Source organism: Ciconia boyciana, chromosome 6, assembly GCF_034638445.1.
Source record: "Ciconia boyciana chromosome 6, ASM3463844v1, whole genome shotgun sequence".
NCBI lineage: Eukaryota > Metazoa > Chordata > Aves > Ciconiiformes > Ciconiidae > Ciconia > Ciconia boyciana.
In genome coordinates, this window is record NC_132939.1 from 22792589 (window position 1) to 22816707 (window position 24119).

The 24119-nt window shown below is 40.8% G+C and overlaps 1 protein-coding gene across 12 annotated transcripts in view; it reads left to right on the forward strand.

The window, feature by feature from the left end:
* LDLRAD3 (low density lipoprotein receptor class A domain containing 3) overlaps positions 1-19776 on the forward strand; it is a 131553-nt gene extending 111777 nt beyond the window's left edge. For 3 of the 12 annotated variants that reach the window (XM_072865272.1, XM_072865275.1, XM_072865274.1), the window contains 2 exons: positions 12699-13044; positions 14692-19773. In XM_072865272.1, the coding sequence (XP_072721373.1) occupies positions 12699-13044; positions 14692-14953 (608 nt within the window). In that variant the 3' untranslated portion in view covers positions 14954-19773. Of the gene's footprint in view, positions 1-12698; positions 13045-14691 lie in introns of all 12 variants that reach the window. The other 9 variants (XM_072865283.1, XM_072865279.1, XR_012043079.1 and 6 more) reach the window with 8 other exon arrangements.
* The last annotated feature ends 4343 nt before the right edge of the window (positions 19777-24119 follow it).

A 24119-nucleotide genomic window follows, 5' to 3' on the forward strand; every position in this document is an offset into this window, starting at 1 on the left:
ACTACATCTTCAGCAAGAATAAAATCTGGCACTCTCACATTCATTAGGCTGCGTTCATCAGTGCTGAATAAACAACCTTTCATCAAGTGCATCAATTTTCTTAATTCTGTAATTAAAGATATTTTTTGCTTAATTTATTTATATGAAAACTTGCTGAAGTGAGACCAAAATGTTTATAATGCATATTTTAAAAAGAGGAATGAAGGTTCTGGATACTTTTAAGTATCCCAGGTACTATAATATCTTGAAATGTTATGCTGAGTCCATCCACAAAAGAAAGCTATCCAAGTTTCCTCTTCACATTAAAGGAGGAGATGAGCTCCTTCTTCCTTTATGAATGCATGGTTAGCTTCTAAGGCTTGTAGAATTTACTGATTTGTCAATGAAGTATGAACTTGTACTGAAATTGGCAGTAGGATGGGATCATGCAACAAGTGAGATAAAATTCTTTAAGAGGAGATCCATCCTTGTTGTTAGAGGGTGTTTTCAATCTTTTTTTCTGTTTATCTGAAGACAGGCTTAGTGAAACTAATGCAGGTTTGTCAGCTCACTTGCAGAAATAACCCAAATTTGGGTTTTATGGGGTGTTTGGGGTTATTTGATTGGCAGGGGTGGAGGTTTTGGTTTTGTTTTGTTTTTTGGACTGTAGGCCAGCATATAGATTCAGGACTATCAGAGATCTCAGGGTACCTTCAAAGAGGTGTCTAGACCATTGTTAGCTCGAGGTGATCTATTCCAGTGCTTCATTATCCTTGCCACCTAGCAAGCTGGATCTGACACCAGGGCTACACACATGGCTTAGGAAGTTGATGGTAAGTTGTTATGGTGCTTTGCCTTTGCAGGTAAATGGTTCAGATTCAGCCTGGCTTGTAGTTGCTTAAAATTTGTAGGATTTTTGATATTCTGCAGAAAAACTTTGGAAAACTCTCCTGAGGACATAAAGGGATGATAGTCCCTACAATAAAACCATCAGAATGGTCAGGGTAACTGGAAATCTAAAGGCATGGAGGCATGTGGTGCTACTGCCGTTCACTCACAAAGGCAGTAGGTCTAATCAATTAGATGTCTGAAATAAAGCTCTGATCTCCCATGTTAGTCATTTGGGACACTTTCCTGCCGCTTTTGAAAGCACTGAGTTTATATTGTTAGTCAGAGCAGGCATTGTTTTGATTCTCTTTCATTTCAAACTTCTGTATTTAAAAATATTAAAAACTTCCTTGCAATGTTTTCTTCAGCCTCAACAACCCTGATTCTTAAAACCTTTCTTGGTAGTTAGTGTCTTACAGACATCTGATAATTCATGTTGTTCTCCACCAAGCTGTGATTCATCTTTGCTTTTTTTAAAGTGTGGTGTCTTGAGCTGGATAAATACTCCAGCAGACACCTTGCTAGGGCTGGATACTGTTGGGGTTGCACTTTTGACTGCCAGTTAAGACCCTATTCTCTGCTGACACCTGACTACATGTGATTCTGACCATCTCTGCTATTTTCTGATAATTTTGAATTTTAATCTTGTCTAGCAGGGTGTTTGTGTTGCCTAACAGCAAGCTGAATAAGCATATGCTCTCTACTTTGTCATTCAGGTAGTTATTGAATTCAGAGCAGAGGCCTTTGGGCCCCCCTAAGAAGCTCTCCATTTTGTAATGAACCACTGGCAGCCACAGCCTTTGAATGGTTCCCTCCCACTCCCTATTTTCAGTGTCATATTTTCTGATCAAGTCAGATTTTTAGCAGAGGATGAAAAGCACAAGTTTATCTTCTTCCTGGTGTTAATGCCTTCCAGATGCTAGTTGGTGTCCCATTTTTGTGTACACTAACTTTCAAATGCAGCTTTTTTCCTTTTTTTCCTCTTTGCTTCACTTGCTCCTCCCCCCCCACCCCCCCCACCCCCCCTTGCTTGCTTCTTATTTTTTTCTTTTTTCTTCCCCCTCTCTTTCTCTGGCATTAGATAGTCTGTGTCTTGTGATCAGGAAGGCCAAACAGGGCTATGCGATAGCTACTTTCACAAGCAATTGTTGTCATCTTTGCTGTTGTATTTTGTGCTTTATTTCTTTTCTTTATAATATTAAAGGAAAGATTTAGAGTTTGATTTGCAAGCAAGTATGATGTTTGTTGAGACCTTCCTGACGGTGTAACCTGAACATAGTGAAGCTACTGAGGCCACTGTTTGGCAAGATTTTCTTGCTGTTTACACTGAGTTTACAGAGCTTGTAGCTTGAAGGAAACATTAATTTGTAGGTCAAACAATTGTAACGCAAAGTCAGGATAACTTTAAGAAGCAAAGCATCTCATGGTGTAACTTCATGCCGGTGCTTTTGCTGATGGAACCAAGCACTGAGTTCCATCTTGGTTTGAACTGCGCATCTACCCAAATCCACTCAGTGTCATTGTCTTGTTTTCCTCTCCAGTCTCCTTTTGCTTCCTAGAGGCAGACGGGGCAGGCTGCAGGGCTCTTGCTAGAATGGATTTGCCATCCATTTCCTCTGTTGCATTCTAGAAGCAGTCAGTGAAGTGGTGTTGGGTAGGTATGAATGGATGAAGTGAAATGTGACCCTAGGAAAGGGATTAGGGGACCTAGAAGGTCTTGTCTGTTTTGATTCTTTTTTTACTCAAGATCCCAACCTGCTAATTGTTTCTGAATGATTAGGACACTATCTTGAACAAGTGAAGCTATGTGGACTGTGTATCTGACAACATCTCTTCCTCTTCACAATTCTAGAAAAAAATAGGATTGATAATAGTAATATATAAGACAGGGCATGGACTTTGTACTAACACTTTTTGAAAAAGCAGAGCTGTTAAAATACAGTCCTTGAAAGATTAGACTAAATTTAAAAGCTGATTAAAAACTTACTTTACAGTATATCTAAATCACACTTAAACAGTATTTCTTGCCAAGTATAGCTGATTCTGCAGGCTCCATAAACCCTGCACTGCATCTCATCAAGCCTTATTATCCTTCTTATACACCAGCTGTCTATACCACTAATGCAGCATCTAGGAAAAAGTTAATGTGCACATTCTAGCTGAGCAGTATGTGTCTCTTCTTACCAACCTCCAGAATAAACTCCGTAAAAATGCGATTCATCTGTCTGTCCTGTACAGCATGCCATGTTCAGCTTTTTCCAGACATTCTATTGAAATAACATTCATTTTTGCAGACATGTAGGTCACCCAAGATAAATTGGTAACAGTTTTGCAACATGGTGTAATTTAGTTTCAGGGTTGATAGATGATAAAACCACAAGCATTTCATCCACTGATTTTAATTTTAATTAGTTTACTTTTTGGTTTGAGTTGTTTTGTTTTTTTTCCTCCTAGATATTCAAATGATTCCAAGGAATGTGTTAGTGGAGCACATCATGGAAACTTGGATTCTAAACTCTCAGGGTCAGACTGGAATAGGAGAGGCAAAGCCACGCATGGCCTTTGACAAATCCATTTTCCTTTATACTTTTGACTTGAAACTGCTTAAGACTTTTCAAAATTAATCAAGATAGAGCATGCTTCTGCACTGGCAGGGAGCAGGGACCTACCTCAGAGCTCTGTTATTCCAGTTAACCTTTGCAGAAGATGGGACGGTTAACTTGCACATAAATTTGCCAGTGTTCCCAAGGGTATTTGGTAGAAAATACACTTGTTATACCATTAGTTAAAGAAGTGAAGATAAAGCTGATGTTGGAGACTGTGAGTCCACTTGCTGATTGAATTTCACAGCTCTGGTAACTTTTCCATTAAAACACTCTTTTGTTTTAACTTTCAAGGCTGTACAATACTACTCATTAATTGTATACAAGGGATTACACAGCAACCAGAGACCCAAAATCTGGACTTTTCCTGCAGTTGGGGAATACTATTTGTGATTTGAACAAGGTGAGACTGGAATATCTCTTGGGAGATTAGGGGGGAAGGAGCAGGCTGTGGTACAAGGTCAATGACTGTTATCTCCAGCTTAGGCACAGTGCTTGCTCTGGGCCTAGAGCCTCTGGTGCTGCATAGGTCTGGACCTGTCATAGGTCTTGGCAAGAGCACTTGGCAAGAGCACTGAAGACAATACAGTTTTTCTTTCTTTGAAGCACGTTCTTGCTTTATTTCATAAGCTTGGTCCACCAAAGAGCCTTTTAGTGGTGCTGCTATTTGAGATTTTCATTCTGCAGAACAGGTTTCATTTAGTGACTGGGAGGACGACAGTAGTGGAAGCTCCTAGAGCTTTCAGTGTATCAGGCTCTTTGAGTGGCATCTTCCTGTCATAAAATGTTATGAGAAGTGTGTAGTAACTAACTTCTTGGCAGTCTCCTTGATGGTGGCCCTCCATTTTCAAAGGAGAAAGAGGAGACAAACAGAAGTAACTGAATCCCTCTATTGAGAGAAGAGGACTTTATTAGGAGAAAGTTCATCCTTTTTATGTTCTGCTCCTGCTTTTGGGCATAGTTTCTGTACTGGCTGTGCATTAATCAAATTACACCACTAGCCTTTTGGGCTATCACATGTCCAGGAAGTGCTGCTTAGGTCAATGTCAGAATGATCCTGAATTGCATTTGAGTAACACTTTAATTTCCTCCTTGGCCTCCATCCAGCTGCCAAGCCTGGACCCTTTGTTTCCATGCTTGATGGCAGATTTTGGCTTTGCAGGTTTTTACATTGCTGCCAAGTTAATTTTAGAACTTTAGTTGCCATGGCTACTGCTAAGTATTTCTTAGTTCTCTACTTATTTGCTCAGTTTGCTGCTTTCCTTTTTTTTTTAATGTTTAAACTGCAATGTGTGAAGTGCATGGAATAATTATCCTACCCTGCAGAAGATAAAAAGGGAGGGCATGTGAGAGGTGAGGCTCTTCATCTTCAGTCTGATGACTCAGCTGCTCTTTCAGAAAGCACTGCCTTTGTAACACGTGGTCAGGATGAGGGGTTTAAGTCTGGGGAGGAAGGCACAGGTAACGCACTCATTCTGATGCACTGAATGAGATGTGCTGAGTCTGCTGCTAATTCTGCTGACTAATATTGTCTTGAGGTTAATCTGTGTCTTGCTGGCTAGTCGTATAGACCTATAACTACATATAGTTCCAAGTCTTATGCTTAGCTTTAAATTCTTTGGAACAGTGGCCATTGTCTTGCTCAGAGCCTGTACAGTACACAGAATCATATAGGTTGGAAAAGCCCTTTAAGATCATCGAGTCCAACCATAAACCTAACACTACCAAGACCACCACTATACCATGTCCCTAAGCACCTCATCCAAATGTCTTTTAAATACCTCCAGGGATGGCGACTCAACCGCTTCACTGGGCAGCCTGTTCCAATGCTTGATAACCCTTTCAGTGAAGTAAAATTTCCTAATATCCAGTCTAAACCTCCCCATGCGCAAATTGAGGCCATTTCCTCTTATCCTATCGCTTGTTACCTGGGAGAAGAGACTGACACCCACCTCGCTACAACCTCCTTTCAGGTCGTTGTAGAGAGTGATAAGGTCTCCCCTCAGCCTCCTTTTCTCCAGGCTAAACAACCCCAGTTCCCTCAGCCACTCCTCATAAGACTTGTGCTCTAGACCCTTCACCAGCTTTGTTGCCCTTCTCTGGACACACTCCAGCACCTCAATGTCTCTCTTGTAGTGGGGGACCCAAAACTGAACACAGTATTCGAGGTGCAGCCTCACTAGTGCTGAGTACAGGGGCATGATCACTTCCCTAGTCCTGCTAGCCACACTATTTTTGATACAAGCCAGGATGCTGTTGGCTTTCTTGGCCACCTGGGCACACTGCTGGCTCATATTCAGGAGGCTGTCAACTAACACGCCCAGGTCCTTCTCTGCCAGACAGCTTTCCAGGCACTCTTCCCTAAGCCTGTAGCGTTACATGGGGTTGCTGTGGCCCAAGTGCAGGACCTTGCACTTGGCCTTGTTAAACCTCATACAATTGACCTCGGCCCATCGATCCAGCCTGTCCAGGTCCCTCTGTAGACCCTTCCTACCCTCAAGCAGATCAACACTCCCGCACAACTTGGTGTCGTCTGCAAACTGACTGAGGGTGCACTCGATCCCTTCATCCAGATCATTGATAAAGGTATTAAACACAACTGGCCCCAGCACAGAGCCCTGGGGAACACCGCTTGTGACCGGCCGCCAATTGGAGTAAACTCCATTCACCACAACTCTTTGGGCCTGGCCAGCCAGACAGTTCTTTACCCAGCAAAGAGTACACCCATCCAAGCCATGAGCAGCCAGTTTCTCCAGGAGAATGCTGTAGGAAACTGTGTCAAAGGCTTTACTGAAGTTTAGATAGACAACATCCACAGCCTTTCCCTCATCTACTAGGTGGATCACCTTGTGGTAGAAGGAGATCAGGTTGGTCAAGCAGGACCTGCCTTTCCTGAACCCATGCTGGCTGGGCTTGATCCCTTGGTTATCCTCTACATGCCATGTGATAGCACTCAGGATGATCTGCTCCATCAGCTTCCCCGGTACCGAGGTCAGGCTGACAGGCCTGTAGTTTCCTGGGTCCTTTTTCCGGCCCTTCTTGTAGATGGGTATCACATTAGCTAATCTCCTGTCAGCAGGGACCTCCCCAGTGAACTGGCGGTTACATTATACAGAGAAATCCTATTTTATTACTAGAGCTCCAAGCTGCTACACTAATACCAATAATGATTAAAAAAAATTATATGTATGGATGGATAACAAGTTCTCCATATCAAGATGTCCTACTCTGTTTATGCAGACAAGGTCATGAATGTCTTTTCAGTCATCTGAAAGAATAGGCAAAGACAGAGCACCCAGTGGTATTTAGGCTTCTGATTAATATTAGAAACACTTATGCTTTTGAGGAAAATTCAGTTCTTGTCAGTACAGAAGAGCTTGGGAGAATGTCCCGAGAGCCCAAGAACATCATTATCTAGTTTTCAGGTGGGGATAGCAGGGCAGGGAGCCAGGCAGAGGTGGAGAAGATTACCTGATGGGCACCTTCAAGAGCTGGGAATAGAGCCACCCTCTGCTCCAACTTCTTAGCTCGAGAGGCTGTGCTGGCTGCTGTGGTTCTGGTCTGGTCTGGTCCGTGGGTATTAGGGACACTTGTGATTAGCATAGGGTGAAACACAGAATAACCTGGTGCCATTTCAAGCCAGGACATCTGTGCAGATCAGTGTTGTCTGGATGTGAAACCATTGCTGTTGTAGATGTACGTGGAAGGAGCTTGGGGTTTCATCCTGCTGCTTTCCCAGAAATCTTATCCATTTACCAAGTACTTGGTAAGCAAAGATGTAATCATATTATATTACTTTGGCCCATAGATAAGTTCTGTTTAGTATGTGTAACACCTCTATTACAAATCTCTCTCTTCTATGCCTGAAACGGAGAAAGCCGAAGCAGGGCAGAAACACGCTTTGAATGCAGTTGAAAACAAATCCTTGTCTTGGGTGTCTAAGGGAAATATGAAGCTGCTTGGGGAGAGGAATAAATGGTAACTGAGTATGAAACTCTGAAGTCAAGGTGCTGTGCTGTCTGGGCTGGATCTTGTTTGTTGCTTGGAGAAGGACAGTAGGGAAAAAAGATAACTGGGTCAGAAAGGACATCACCAGAATAAAGAATATTCTGAAAGTCCAGTGGACAAAATCTGCATAAGACTTGTTTTAGTGGGACATAAAATCATCAAGGATGAGAAATTTAAGAGCTTTTGGAGACTTAGCTGGATGCTGTATGAAGTCCTAGCACAAAAAGTAAATAATGTGCAGAGGCTCTGCCTGTCTGTATTTGACTTTTGTCATCTTTAACCTTCCAAGCTGCAGCTCTGCTCTTTAACCAGGTGGAATTTAAATGTGTTGTTACAGTAGCATCTTTGTTGGGGGTGGACGGTGTCTCGTGCTCATTAAGGCTACAGATGTCTGCTCAGATTATGTATTGCAAAAGCATTTTCTCTGATGAACTGTGAAAAGCCAGGCTTGAGCCGAGGATTGTGAAAGATAAAATAATAGCCCCTCATCCCTGTGTCTGGCAGACTTAATGCACTTACTCTCAGATCTCTTTAAAAACTTTGAGACAGCAAATTTGTTCACAGTCAATAAGATAGCCCTCTGAACACAACCCGTTATGTTTCCTTTATCAGTCTTTTCCTAAATTATTCACAAAGCTTTTTACACTGCAAAAATCTCTAATCTGCAAATTCAGCATTTCCCAGATAATAAGGTTTAAGAGGCATAAGTGGCATTGATAAACTGTTTATATGTGGCGTGATTAAAAAAACATAGATCTTTGGGGGGGGGAAGGGGCACAAAAGAATAAATAGCTAAATTAAATGAATTTAAGTGAATTTAAGCTAAATTAGCTTGCCCACTCACCTTTTTTGTGAATTTGCATTTAATAGCAGAGCAGACAGAACTTCTTAAACCTGCCTGGATAATACCTGCTTCTTCTGGGAGGAGGTCACTGACTTACCAAGAAATTCAGTTCAGTGACGTCTGTGATGTGTGAACATTTGCTGGAAGTTACTAAAGCAGAACTAAAGAGTTGTGGCTTTTTCTTTCTAAAGTAGTCGGGCATGTCCAGCTAAGATTTTTCAGATGTTCCTGTATCTCACCTTCTCCCTATTACAATGTGCATGCAATGGATAGAGGTTCATTGGGCAGTCTCAGCCAGGTACCTGTCATTCCCTTCCACATCTCTGTATACTCACCTGGCTATACAAAAAACCAGAATGTTACCAAAGAAGTTACTCATTTCAACATGATCAGATACGTAGCAAGATGAAGAAAAAACTTGATGTAAGAGCCTCTTGTGTGCAAAACTGTCTCATAGTTCTGCTACTTTTGTTTTAGCTGTGCTATAGAGCAGTTTTCTTGCCAGAGCATTATTTTGGAAGACCATTAAGGGCAGTTCATTTCTTTTCCTTGAATGGGAAGTGCCCTCTCTAGGGCTACAAGCCAAGCAGTGCTGATAGGCTCAGGTAACATTACTTTCATCTTTCGCAGGTTTGGATTTACTGACTTTGCTAGAAAGCTTGTCTTCTGTGGTTTAAACTACACTTAGAGCAGAAGCGAAATACCACTGGACTTCACTTGTGAGTGTGTTTTGCTAAGGGACCTTAAGATGGTGTCTTCTTGGCCCAGAAAACCCACCTATAAAGCAAGAATAAGGTTGTTATGGTGGTGGAAGAAGACTTTGTTTCCACGATAGCTGAATCTTCCTAGGCAGAACTCTGTCTCAGAGATACGGTGTGCTCTATGTCTGTTTCTGTAAAGGTATAAAGACTATGCATGTTTAGGGAGCTGGATTCTTTGCATGGGGAGAGAGAGTGTTTCCATGCAAAATACTCAGCACTGCCAAGGGCACAAGAAAGAGCACTTGACAGATAAACCAGATTCTTTCCTTTTCATAGGATATATCTGTACTCCCCAGTGCAGCTCCATGTGAGAGACACACAGGCTAGAACTAGCTGAACTGATGGAGATGCTAATTCAGATTCCAAAAGCAATATTGCCAAGTTGGCTGGTTCAAAGGCTGCACCAGATAGAACTATTCAAAACAGCACTTTCACAGCTATACTTCTGGTTCAGAGATCTCTATGCAGACCTGTAGTCCCTAGTGTAGGCATGCCCTTAGGTTGCTCTTGTTCTCAGAGATACAGAGAACTAAATGGGAATACAAGCAACAGATCTAAAAACCTGAAAAAGAATGGACAGTTACTGGTAAACAAATGATGTTTCATTAACCACAGTAATGCCAAAGCTCCAAAACAGCATGTTAACTGCAAATTTACCCCAAATCTCTGCAGGATATGTGGGTGGTTGTTGTATGAAAAGGATCATAAAACCAGGTAAAATAGATGTTTTGTTTCAGACTGTCCTAAAGCTGGTCATCAGATCCCATCTGACTTTTGACAAAATATTTTTTTCTTCAGCAATCTGGTTAATCTGTTTGGATTTATGGAGGCTTTTTGTGCAGGACCTAGAAGATGCTATCCTAAACAGATGGATAACCTTAAAAGTTTTGAAAAGAAGTTGACATATAATTCACTTCTCTCATTTTTCTTCCCTTTTAATAAGATGGAGATTATAAAGAGAAGGGACTGTGCTGCTGCAGAATGATCCCATGGTAACTAATTAGGTCTCATCAGGTCTGCAAAGGCATCCTGTTCTCAGTCTTATGCCAATGCACTGTAACCAGTAAGACAAGTTGAATGAAAGTCTTTTGGTATTTTACTGGGATGTCATAATATGTTTACCTTCCTTGCAGCGAAGAATTGGAGGTAGTGGTATTCATCCATGGATCATTCCTTGCAAATAAACTTGTTGATGTTTGCATAAAAACAATCTGCTTGTCACTATACTCCCTACACTGGCTCTTGTCCGTGGTATGTGACATGAATTCATTTCTCAGCTGGTTAATTTAGGGAGTGTATTAAAGAAGCCACAGCAATATGTGATGAGCTGTAATTAAAATTACTAATGCATGTAAATTCCTTTCCTCCCTTCTGCTTTTGATTTACATTCTTCATGCAGACTTTGTTCACTTTGCTGAGTGAGGCAGAGACCTAGTGTTGACTGGTAACAATGATTTCTGCTTTCTCTCCAGCACAGTTGCACAGGGAAGTAGATTTAGTATGGATCCTCACTGAGGTGTGACACTAGGTATCAAGAAAGCTGTGTGGCTTGCAGCTGGCCTGCAAAGCTCTGGTCTGTGGTTGTAGTGGCATCATCAGTGAAACAGGTCTATTGAAGACTGGTAGTTTTCGTAGTCAGTAGCAGGACCAATAATCATGTTCTCTTCATTCTGGTACAGTCTTTCTTTCCCAACTCATCCCTTCTTACTAAAATAGCTTTGATTTAAAATGGAGATGTTTAAAGGATTAGCCATTATATGTTGTATTATCTTACCTAACTACTTTATAAGTTATTTTTATTGATGCTGGAAAATGTGGTTTGGTATTTAACCATGGAAGTGAACTACCAAATCAAATATTGAGAGAAATACCCAAAGCATCTTGATGCAGAACAATGGGTGCTTGAGGAAAGCTCTTCTATTATGCCAGACACAGCCGGTATATATTTCATTATTTTGTTGCTGGAGAGATTTGTAAGTGGCTCAATCGCAATTCTGAGTGACCAAAAAGCTGTTTTAGTTGGTAGGTGAAAGAAAGGAAGGAAAATTTTATGTTAAGATTTACTGTCCCAGCCTTCTGCAGTAGGAAATGAAGAATTTGGATGGATAGTCCTCTTGTAATTGTGTGGCTTTTAGAGGTAAAGGTGTTGGGTTTGGTTTTTTACTCAGCCTCTCGTTTTTCTTGACATAGATTAATGTCTTGTATCAGAATAGTATTTTTCTTTTTGAGGCTATAAGGAGTTACAGTCTGCTCAGAAATAGAAATTCTCCCCCAAAAAAGAAAACAGTACTCAAAGGCTGTTTGACCTTGTGAACAAGAGGTTGAAATGGAGTTGGGGGAACATGGTTCTGTGGTGCTGCCACTGGCCTCAGGTGCGGCAGAGTCGCATCAGTATGTTTATGCCATTTTGCTTCTCTGAGCCTCTTTCCTCCTTTGCATTTTGTTGCCTTTTATTGTGTTTTCTCGTAAGATTTCTCATAAGTTCAAGATCCATTCAGATGTTGTCCAAAGTCATTATTCCATTACCTTTTTGCTTCTCTGGGCCCAGAGCCTGGGTGGGAATTCCTTCTCCTGTATCATAACTCTGAACAAAACCAACTGTAACTTCTCGTACAATTCTTCTCGTACAATCTTCTTCTCATACAAACTGTAACTTCTCGTACAATCTCTTCTCATCATCCCTCTAATACTGCTGTTTAGGGTCGTGCTTCTGCTCCTGCTCCCTGCCGCTCAGTTACTGTTTCCAACCATTCCCTTCACCATTTACATCTCAAATTGAAGCTCCCTTGTGTGATCTTTCATGGCCTCAGCACAGCTCATGTTTTTCTTTTCCTCATCTTGTTCTATCCTAACCTGTTTTTTGTTTGTTTTGGGGAGTTGGTTTCGTTTTTATCATTCACTTCTTTCACTGCACTCTTTGCTTTTAGACTTTCACATCTCTTACTGGTATCACATCTACCAGGCTTACATTGCTGCTTTTGCTGTTCCAACACCCTTTCTTCTTTTGAAGATCACAAACATTCAAATAACCACCCTTTACTGAGCAGCTATCCATATTTTCTCCCATACTTATTTTGGACTGTTAGATCTGTGAAGCACGGGATGTAGTTGCGACCTTTTTTGATATATAACTTTGTAACCATGTAAACTTGGACTGCGCTGCAAATTATCATTAAAAGTAAAGATCAGGCCTTTTACATCACTGATTCTAGTGTGCTTTGCCGGGTACAGCTGAGTTACTGTGCTTATGCCTTGGAACTGGGTGTTTCACCTCTGGAAACAAAAAGTTGTGACTGATAGATAGGGATGGGGGAGATACTCCCATGATAGTGCACATGCTTCCTACTACAGTGTGTATTTTCCTCTTTCTCAGTTTGTCTCTCCCTAGTAGTTTATCTGCTGGCACTTACTGATTGTGTGTGAGGACGGACTGCGTGATAGTCAGCCAATCTTTGATTTGCATGCATTGCTTTTAATAAGCTAGTTTTCCACAATCCAAAGAAAAAAGGAAAACTTGCCTTTGTCACACAGTGTGTTAGCAGAAAACACAGCATAGGTTAAGACCAGTTTTATTTTGAAACAAATCTCAGGCTTCCTTTTCCTTTTGTCTTGCAGAGGCAGGCAGCGGCCAAGATTATGTGAGTTCAGAAAATCAGCTCCTTTACTACCCTAGTATTACGTATGCTATCATTGGTAGCTCTGTCATTTTCGTACTCGTGGTGGCCTTTCTTGCCTTAGTCCTGCATCACCAACGGAAACGCAACAATCTCATGACCCTGCCAGTGCATCGACTGCAGCACCCTGTCCTGCTGTCCCGGCTGGTGGTCCTCGATCACCCGCACCACTGCAGTGTCACCTACAATGTCAACAATGGGATCCAGTACATGTCCAACCAGGCCTACCACAGGCCAGTGGACCTGGACTCTCCACCATCCTATTCAGAGGCTGTGCTCGACCAGAGGTATGTACAAGAGCTAATTCTGTGCTCACCAGAGTTTCACGCTACTGTTTGCAGCTCTGTTAATCTGTGTTTCTGCTCCCCATTTATCCTTGTTACTGCTTTTGACAGAAGTGCAGCGTTGCAATTCTGTCACATGCATAGGGCCAAATTTGGGCAAATTTGAGCTCCTTCTGCATATGAAAAATTCATGGTCCCCTTACTGTTACTGGTATTAAAGGAATTTAAGGCAAACTTAAGTCATGCCCTCTTAGCACATGTGGTTGGTAGTAGAGATTTTGAGGATGGCAGGAGAATGCAAAGAAAGGTATCACTTGGCTACTAGTGATATCCTGTTCCAGTCTGAAATCAAAACATGAAAATTGAATATGGAGTTTTGCCAAAAAACAGATAGGTTGTAGGTCATACTATTTAAAAAAAATTACCCTGGTCATATGTGATAAGTATATAAAGGTAAGAGGTCTTCAGTTCTTGCATAAAGAAATTGTATAACCCCGCTGCTCTGCACTACTTTCCCTTTGCCGATAGAAGAACAGAACAGGACTCTCAAATGGAAAGCACTGTTCTCATTTAAATAGCTGAAAGTGCTTTGAAGTTTTGTGGGTGGGTGTGATTTGGGTTATGATGTTTTTGTAGTTATGACACTGGTTTTATTTGTAGATAATTAAAATGAAGGTTAACCTCTGTCTGTAAAGTCTTTCCAAACAAAACTCCTAGACTGACATCCTCTGTGCATAAAAAGGGCATCGTATGAACTTTAATGATCCAGATAATAAACTGTCACCCTGTCAGTATTTTTTAGGACGAACTCTGGGATCTAAGGATGATGGTATAATCATTTACATTCCTATTCTCTGCTGCATTTGGCAGCAGCTCCCTTGTCTTAATGTTGACATTCATAATAATGATATCTTTTCATTAGTAAGGACAACTAAATGAGCAGCTGTCCAGATTGTAATCACTTCTCACCTGGGCAAACCATCAGCAATTTCAGAGCTAATTGCTCCCAGGACCTGTTACCAATCTGCTAACCCCTTCAGTCTTGTTTACTGTCAGAACCAAAAAACAGTTTTCCTGAATCCCAGTACTCATCTTGTCTATGCCTACTTAGCAGTTGCTCTTCATGTGATATCATGACAGCAAAAGTGATTTGTCATGTGGAGAATTCAGTTTGTTATTTATTTGTAGACTATAAACCATTAATCTCTCTTGCTAAATGGAAGTTTCCTCAGAGCTTTCTTCTGTTCACATCAGTATCTATAGGTGTAAATCCACTACTTACCTTATTTCTTTTAAAGCGCTTTCTCAGGTTGTGTAAATGTTTTACAGGAAAAATGCTTACCTCTTGCAGCTGTCTTTGAGGGTAAGCTGAGATTTGTTGGACATGCATACCCATGAAAATCAGAGGATAGAGTGTTAAGCAGGATGTAATTAGCTGTGTTGCATCTTGACCAGAAACCTTGGTTCCCAGTGGTGATGTGGATGTTTTGGAATGACCTAAATAATGTAGGCAGGTCTGTTTGAGATCTCTTGATAGGTGTCATCATGGAAAAGCTAAGAAATACTGTTTGTTTTTTTCATAATTGGAAAACTATGTACTTTCTTCCGTACTGTTTTCAGTAACCTCTTACTATGTTGTGTACCTTACAGCAGACCACCTTGGTTTGACCTTCCTCCACCTCCTTATTCTTCTGAATCTGAATCCCCTAATCAGCCAGATCTTCCTCCTTACCGATCTCGGACGGGAAGCTTGGTGAGCACAGACACCCCCATGGCAGGAAGCCCTCCAGGCACAGCCGGCAGTTGGACAAGAGACACCCATGACAGCATTGGGGGCCACAGAACTCTTCTCGAGAGGACAGCAGATCAAACCGATTCTCTGATCAACCACATTGCTGAAAGAGAAGTGTAACTGCTCCAGTATTTGGGATGGGCAGGAAGGCATTTACTTTTTCAAGTGTGTATGGGTTAATCTGCTGTGGTTAATATGTTTCAGAGGACATGTGCCTGAATGATGACTTGATTTGAATCCACCAGTTAATATTTGAATTCAAGTTAATATTTGAATTCAGGATTTTGGGCTCATCAAAGACAGAGATGTGAGACCTAAACCTAGAGTCACATCAGCTCTCCACAATCTTTCTGTGAGCAAGTTCCAGTTCAGACTAGTAAGAGAAACATCAGTGCTGTGTCAAAGAACTGATGTGATGTATTTCTTGGACTACTTACAGTATATGAATGTATATATATATGCATATATAATAGATACAGATGTTGCACACAAAAGCTATGCCAGAAGGACTCCTGTTTTCAGACTCCCTGCCGTCCTGTTGACATGTGAGCTGTTTCTTCTTACTGCCTGGTGCCAACTGGTGGTCACTGAAGCACATGAGCAGCAGTCTTCCTGCCTGGAGGTCTGGTGCCCAATGCTAGCCCACTGGCAGTGCTCAAATTGCAGAAAATGTCCTACTTGACCCTTCTCTTCATGGCCTGGAACATTCTCGCTGTGAATGTAATTTTCAAAGTTTAAGCTTGTGAGGATGCAACAACTCTCTAACTGAGCAAATTAGGGTTTTTTCCCAGATGATGATATCTAGGCCAAATTTGCATAGGTTTTGTCAGGAACACCACAAAGGTTGGCTTATCTGTCAAACTTCAAGGCTGAGTACAGAGGCACTGGAGCTTCTCAACAAACCCGCACAAGACTTCTTTTCAAGTGTGGCGAAACAACATTACTCCATGTGTTCCTTCTTAAAAAAAACCCACAACCAAACAACAAAATGAAAAAACCCCAACCAAAAAAGCCCAAACTGTTTCAGCTAAATTGTGAACACCAAAACCAACCTGAGGCAAACACCCATCACAGAAAGCTTTAGTGTGAATGACTAGTTTGTTATATTTGTAAAATAACTGAAAGCAGGTCAGGTAGTGACAGGTGTGGGGCTTGTCGGCCCTGTCTGCAGCGTGTATATGTACATGCATAGATACACATGCTTAATACTATGTATATCTATGTAAGTAGTGTATTGCATAGGTTTAGTTCTACTGCACCAGTAGAACTCTAAAATGTCAACGTTTCACTTACGATATTCTCTGTGTTTTTTATGGAGTTTGTCATTATTCATGTTCATATGGTTGAAATTCTAGCTTCTGCAGAAAAACAGAATTATTTGTGTCTGTTTTGTCCTAGCTTTTGGAATGGTCTCCTGTGAAGTGTGTTTCAGTGCACAGTGTTGAATCACCTGTGTGAAAGCATCTCAAGAGGTAAAGGTATTCAGAGTGGCAAGAGGGAAGGTAAGCTGTGAATTTAAATGCCACTGCAGTGCTGTGCTTGTGCTCAGTATACAGAAAACAGTGCAGCATCTTCTTCCTCTTGTCCAGAGGGAAATTGGCCTTGAAAAATTATTTATGTTTGTCTATCAGACACATTTCCCATTCCTTCTTCCATGTAATGAACAGTGTCGTTAAACAGACTTTGCTGTTTAATGGAAATGAAGGAAGCTGACTGCCCACACCTTCTGCTTTCTTCCTCCCTATCTTTCTAAGGTAACTTCTTTTGCCCAAAGGTTATATGCTCAGAACCGAAGAATTTTTGAGCTTGAGTGTAGGTAGGGGAATGACTTGAGTTCAGTCTCAGTTCCCACACAAACACCTGCATATTTTTGTGGGGGTTTTTTGTTTTTGTTTTGGTTTGGTTTTTTTCATTTCCAGCTCTGGAGTCTACTGCCATGGCATATAAGAGGCAGAGACCAGATGGATTCACAAACACAGGTCATTCCAGGACTGAGATGACACGGTTGGGAGCACCGGAGAATTCTAATGCTCATGGGCTTGGCTGACTTTGGAAGCAGATTAATGGCAGACTTTCATTACAGGCTTAGGCAGCCTGTCTTGAAGTGTGTTGGTGAAGATGCTCCTAGGTCCTTGTAAAGCAACGTACAAGATTGGGTCAGATTTCATCATGCTGGGAGCTCAAGCAATGTAATTATGCTGTCCTTCGCAAAGCAGGACTTGGCTAATTAATGACTCCGTCCGACTTGATAGGCAGACTGTTGTCATTGTCACATAGCAGATGGTTATTCTTTATTTCACAAGTAGGTTAAACTCGGGTACATAACTGAGTTAATAGTAGAGGTGGGTGCAGGGATGTCTCCTGTGGGCACTGGGCCCTCCTGTCCCTCTTGCCTTTTGTTAAGGTTCTGCTCAGCCTCTGTAAGAGAGTTACGTAATGCTGTATCAGAATTAGCCCTAACATTTTTCTGTTGCAGATTTTAAAACATTATATTGGACTTTAAAACATACTATTGAAGAGTTTGCAGAAGTTTCATTAGAATTAGGCATCTTTTTAATTTTAAGGTTGCCTAAGGCTGTATTAGTGAAACTAAATAGCGTCCAGTGTAACTTGTGGCACGTATCCCTCACGCAAGCCTTCCACGGGGGGACTGCATTTCACCACGTCTATTCTGAGTCACCAGGGTGTGTGCAAACCAAATGTTGTTTGCCTATGGCATCCAAAAAACATTGCCTTGCATTGCTAAGAAGTAGGAAAAGAGTGGACAGTCTGCTGCTTCTGCCTTCTGTGTCAGTCACTGTCATATATGTACATATATATATTTTAAAAAAGATACTTTTTCAGGTTGTATATATCCATGTAGCTTTTGCATTAAGATAATCCATTTGGATTTACAAAAAAAAGCAGGAAAAAACATTCTAAATGGTGTGACATTTTCCCTTCCAGCTAAGGGTGTATTTATCTTTGTATAGAAATCTTTTAGTTTTTGAGAACATGAGTTACAAAAGGAGATTGTGCCTTTCTGTTTGATTGTTGATTTGGGAGGCTGTTAACTACATTTCTGGGTGGTGTTACATATCATTGTCTAGAGATCCAAAAAGAGAAACAAGTCTTGTCTTCCTCTTTGTTGTTACTTATGGGAACCACTGAACTTTGAGGAGTACAGAAGTTCAGTATCTTGTTCCAAAAAGACATGCTAAAACTTTAAGGGGGGTTTCATCTTACTCCAGTTTTCTGGTTTGTAGAAGATTTGCTAGCTGGTTTCTTTGGAAATTGCTGTAGTATCACACAGAAATTTATAACGTGTCACTTCTAGTAGTGTTAATACAGCATTATACTGCATTGTTCAGTGGAATCTTTGGGAAAGCATGGTAGCAACAACTGTGCTGATGAAATATTTCATTGAAAATCCTGCAGCTTGTAAGGCTGAAGTTAAATGTTCATGAAATACCATGTAGTAGGATTTCTTTTCAGTAGCTGGTAAAATTGGAATTGATCATTCTATTGTTTGCAATCGCTCTTAACCTTTTATTTTGAGATTAGTCCTCCAGGAGCTTTCCTTTATACTTAATATTTAAACAAATGGATGTTATTTCAAAGACCTATTCTTAAAAAAGTAAAACCAATTAAAGTTTTGTTCCAGAGCCAAATTCTAATTCCACATCTGTATTGAATGGTGACCACTGTAATGATTAGTTCTCCTCAGCGCAGGTATTAATATATTTGATTCCAACAAAACAATTTGAAGAAATGACTACTTGAGGTAAATGAAGGAATGTGGATTAGCCTGTTGGAAATAAGATTTGGGTTATTTAAAAATAAACAAATAAATAAATTTCAGGTGTTTTGAGTGTCTAACCTCTGCTGAAGTCAGTGCTGTGTTTTTAAGATTAGGCCATTATTGAATCTGCTTGATATAATAATCTGAAGTTCCTTGTAAGGCAAATTACAGTTTACCTCTCTAGTATTGTGCTAATGGAAAACCGGCAGTAATGCTTTTAAAAGAGAGCCTGTGAATAATTTTCTTGGCTCTTGTCTACAGTGACGTACACGACAACACTGACTGCATTGCGATTTTTAAATAACTCTGCATTCATTCTTCCTCTCCTTTTAAGTCAGATCAGTTTTATTTACACCACTTCGCTTTGATACAGCTAATAGGGCCCTTGTGATAGATTTAGAAGCTGGGTGGACGAAAGAGATGATGACTCTCATTTTAATTAATGCTGCAGCTTGTTAATCTTGTGCGCTTTACTTTTTAGACATCTTAGGAAAGACAAATGGTTTTAGTAGATAAGAAAAACTATTAATGATGAAAAGGATAGAGGGACACTGGTTCTGAATTTAATTTTTAATGAATATTTAACATTGTATAAATGATGGAAGAATTTAAGGCTGTATTTTTAACGTGGTGGTCAGATGGCAAGTACTGTTTTTAACTGGTTTTAAGTGTTGCTCATCAGAAGCTACTTTGCATATAATGCCTGGAACTAAAATGGTAAGACAAGTGCTCTTCTTGCAGATCATACTAGATCTGAAATTTTTTATTAACACAAGGCTATATTTCACCTGTGGACTAAAATGTGTGACTGCAGAAAGAATTTCAATACTGTGCTGGATTCTGCCTGAATGTATCCCAGTACAGGACTGTGGCCTTCATTTGTCCTCTTTTTTTCTGATTTGAGGGGTTTTGTCAACTTGAAATTGAGATGTTACATAAGAGCTTTAAGGGAGGTTGTATGTTGAAACCCAGCTTTGTCTTAAACTTCTGTAAACTGGAAATTTTCAAAAATGTATTCTGTATTCCTGAATAAAGTTGGCATTTTAATACTGTTCACAAGTGAGGATGTCCCCTGTCTCATGAAGTCTCAGTTGCTTTAGTTTTATAGCCTCCTACATGAGGCTTCTTCCAACTTCTTTGCCATTCAACGTTAAGTTTTGTTAAATCTTTGTGCGTTTTAAACATTTTTTAAAATGAAGTGATATTGGAAACCCACATGTACATGTGTGTATAAAAATGTGCTGATACATATGTCTCCTTATTTATACAAATGAAAATTGCTTAATTTCGTAATTTCTCATTCTCATTTTGCCATTCTGTTTGTACTATCAAAGACGGGGCATCTGAAGCAGTCGTGTTTTGTTGTTCTCTGCTTTGGAGCAAAGCTCTAGAGGCTTCAGCAGAGATTAGTGCTCTGTGCTGGTTCCTGCGTACGAATTTACTAGCAGAGCTTAAGGGGCCTTTAGCATTAGCTTCTACCTCCCCCTTTCCACCTGCCACTTTCCCACCACTTATGTTCCCAGCACAACATCCCTGTTTACCTCCAGGTCCGTGATCCATGTGCCAGACGCATGAGCCAGATTCAAGCTGAGATGCTCTGTGGAGGCTGTGTGTCTGGCTGAAGTCCCATGTCACAGCTCTTTCCCCAGCAGATGCCTGATGCAGGCACCACCACTATCATGGGAACCATCCAGCCCCACGATGTCCAGACCCACTTGACGTCTGGATCATAGCCACTGTTCTTGTCAAAGTAATTCATTAGAGACAGTCCTGTCACTCAAAGGACTAGTGTTAAGAAGTACCCCTTATGTTCTGAAGTTATTTTCACAAACTAAGAATGGGCTCAAATGTTATGTCTAAATATTTCAATATATATAAGTATATAGATGTTGACATATTTCACTTCCATGACTCATCTCCACTTGCTACCTTCACAAAGGCATGTCAGTTTTATCATTATCCTGGTTAATTAAGTCACATATCCTCACTGAAATTCTCAGATGGTAATCTTTGATGCTGGCAAACTGTCCCAAAATAAATAGCTGTGGATCCAGAATTCACACCAGCGGCACAAGGGAGTCGGAGGTGTTGAGGCTGCTACAATGGGCTCTCCGCAGGGGAGGGAACACTGGCATCTCAGAGCTGGCTCAGACAGTCATGTCCCAGCAAGAGCTATGCTTGAGAAATGTTGATTCAGAAGACAGCCGCTTATGGAAAATGAATAGCATACTCTCCAGCTAAGCTCTCTGATTAATCATTTTTATTCTCTCTGCTTCAATTTGTTTAAAGATCTTAATTTTTACACCTTAAAAATTAAATACGCAGTTTATTTCAGCAGTGATTTCTGAGTGCAGCATCTTTTCTTGCTGATTTGCAAGCAGTCTCCTAATCATTCAGGCTCAGTTATCTATTGGTGAGAGAACTAAGCAGCTTTTCACTTTTTGGGGAGCTGTAGTCCAAAATGATGTGCTGTTATTAATTGAAGCAAAGGCATCTTCATGTGGAAATTCACAGCTCTTCTTTGCTTTTCAAAGCAAAGTTGAGGGTGTGCATATTGCATAAAGCACTTTGGAAAGGTACTGGATTGATCTCTCTAGGGAATTAACTTCTCTGTTTATCTGCCAAACATACTGTGAATAAACTGAAATGTGATTCTCTGCTTCCCAAAATCCCAACAGTATTCCTTACAGCCTTACTGAGGGGACCACTGCAGATGAAAAGGTAGAGCAGTTTTGTGGCTGATTCGGGCCTTCACATTTCTGTGGGAACGGGCACAAAATGGTTCAGTAGTGCAGTTGCTTTGGTGCTGGATAGCATGTAGGCAGAAGACCCCTTTTCACTGAGAACTGATTTGGGACCATAATTTCCTGTATGCTTTCCAACAGCCACTGTCCAGGTAAGTAGTTTTTTTTTTTTTAGTAGTGCTCACCTACTTATTTATTCCTTTCCTAGAAATTTTTTTCCTAGAAAAAGGTTAATTCCTACCAGTTACCCAGAGGTAAAAAAATTTCCTATCTCATTACTTGATACCACAGCCTGTAACTCCTTCACATTTAAACCATGGTCATTTCTCAGCACAAAAGTACAAGAGCCTTCATCTGTATAAGAACAATAGGAGTAATAGCTCAGCTTGACCCAAACCAGCTCACTTCTAGAGGAACACCCTGGCAGCATCAGTTTTATTGAATGAATGAATGGTCTATTGCATTTATTTGGAATACCTGCTACTTCCTTGACAAATGTGAGTCATGTTGCAGCACAGTGATGAAGTATGGCGTTTTATTTGGCAGAGTTAGATTTTTCTTCATTTGTTTGTGACAGAATTATCTTAGAAAATGCTCTCCACCCAGCACTGCATCCAAAGTAGCACAAGCTTGCAGAGGTGCAGGGTAAGGGGAGGACAGTAAGGTTGTCTGTTTGATACAGACATAACCCTTTTGGAGGTTTCATAAGTGTTGCAGCTGTTACACCTGAATAAGAAATATTTAAATGCTGCACAGTAAGTGTGTTTGCAGACTAAGGAAACATGGCTGATATTTGGCTCCTCTTTTGCTAGTTTCTGTTTACTCAAATATGAGGCAAAGTCAAGAGCAAAAATTCTCCATGCATCTGTTGCTGTGTTTATTGTTCTTCCTTGGCAGTCTGTGCAGAGCAGAGGAGTTAGCAGAAAAAATGAACTATCCAAAGTGGATTTGGAGAGTGCTCTGCTTCAGAAATAATGGAGCTGGTTTAAATATCCGCTTTCAAGGTGTTGTGTTAGATATACTGGTTAAGACATGGATTACATAAGATAAAATCATACCTGAGCTTCTACAGGAAAAAACCCAACAACCCTGTGCATCCAAGAGATGCAGCAGGTCTTCATTAGCAAAGCCAGTCTCTAGGAACTGCCTGCAGGTCAGGGTTAGAAATTCCTGTACCATGAGCCTGTGTGGAGCTGGTGCTGATCTGGTATCTAATACCTGAAATATGTGAAAATCATTCTAGACCGATTGTCGCCTTCCTTCAGGAAGCTAGGTAGAAATCCTCTGGCTGCTTTGTTGAAGTCATGTTTCTCAAGCAACTAATCACTCTTGTTACTCTCTCTCTTCCTTTTTATCAGTTGCAGGGGTGGGAGGAAGATTTGCACTGGTTTTCAAGTGGGGATACCTGAGACAGGGAGAGACATCAAGATGAGTTTCAGAAATAACAGAACCTGCATCTTCCAAGATCCAGTCTCCTGACCCCTGGGTAGTGCTGTCTTACCCATCCATTTGTGATCTTTTAAATCTATTCAATTTAACAGAAGATTTTTGCAGATTTAAGAAAAAAAAAGAAGAGGTAAGTCTGGACCTGCAGGTAACTGTTTCAAGTTCTCTTCCTTTTTGCAAAAATTCGGGCTGTGATCAAAAAACAGAAATAAATATTTGAATTCCATATTTTCTTCTAATATCTCGGTACTTGTTTGCCTTATATTTGCAGACTTATTGAAACTGTTATTCTGTATAGCTCTTTGTGTGGAGAAGGATTCTGCTGTAGAATAAGTTTCCAGGCTGGTGTTTAACCTAGAGTAGGTACTTCTGTAGGTTTCCACAGGTTAACAAATATGTGGACTGTGAATGTCTCCCAGAAGAGAGCTAGGGTGTATTGGAAGTGGCTTGCGGTAAATAATGCTGGTTTAAAGATGCAAACTGCAATTGCAGTGTGTGGAGGGTAGGGGCACAGGTTCCTATGGGGGCTCTAGGAACACTCCGTCAGAATGCTGGCACCAACATTTTTTGCTTTATGCAATTAGGAAAGGAGGGGGAGGAAGTGGGAGGGAGAAATGTCATTTTGACCCTGAGCATATAGGTAGCCCAAAGTGGTACGGGGAACTACAGAGAGAAGAGAGCAACCTGGCTGCCTTTTATGCTGGCATTTGAAAAATGAGCTCAAGATAGTGCTTTGAAGAGTGGCTTGGTAATATTATTAAAAACAACAACAACAAAAACAACCAACCCTCCCCACTTTCTTTTCTTGATACCGGTATCAAGAATGAGATGACTAAACATGTAGGGGAGAGAGTGGTTTGAAATTATTTTTGGATGGGGTGGGGTTTTTTTCCTTCCTTTAAAAATTTAGGTGAAGTTAATTACGGAATGGCAGCAGCGTCTGATCTGAAGCAGGCGCTTTCATCTCACCTCCTGCTTTTAAAATAGCTGCACTCTTATCTGTGCTTTGAGGAAGGGGGTGCGGGGGGAAGAGCACCCTGGTGCTCTTGCAGCCTGGCGGTTGCCAGATGAGTGAAATGCTTTGTGAGATTCAAGGCCATTAAAGACTGCCAGCAAAGAATTAGTAAGACTTTAGGAGCTAATTTCCCATGGTGATGATGACTGGAGGATGAAAAAAAAGCCATGATCTGCAAAAGACAAATGAAAAACATAAAAAAATTAATGAGCCCAATTATTTTAATACTGTCCAAAATATGTTCTGTTTAAAAGAAAGCAGAAGCAGCCAAGAACTTAGAGATGTGATGGGTGTTTCCCC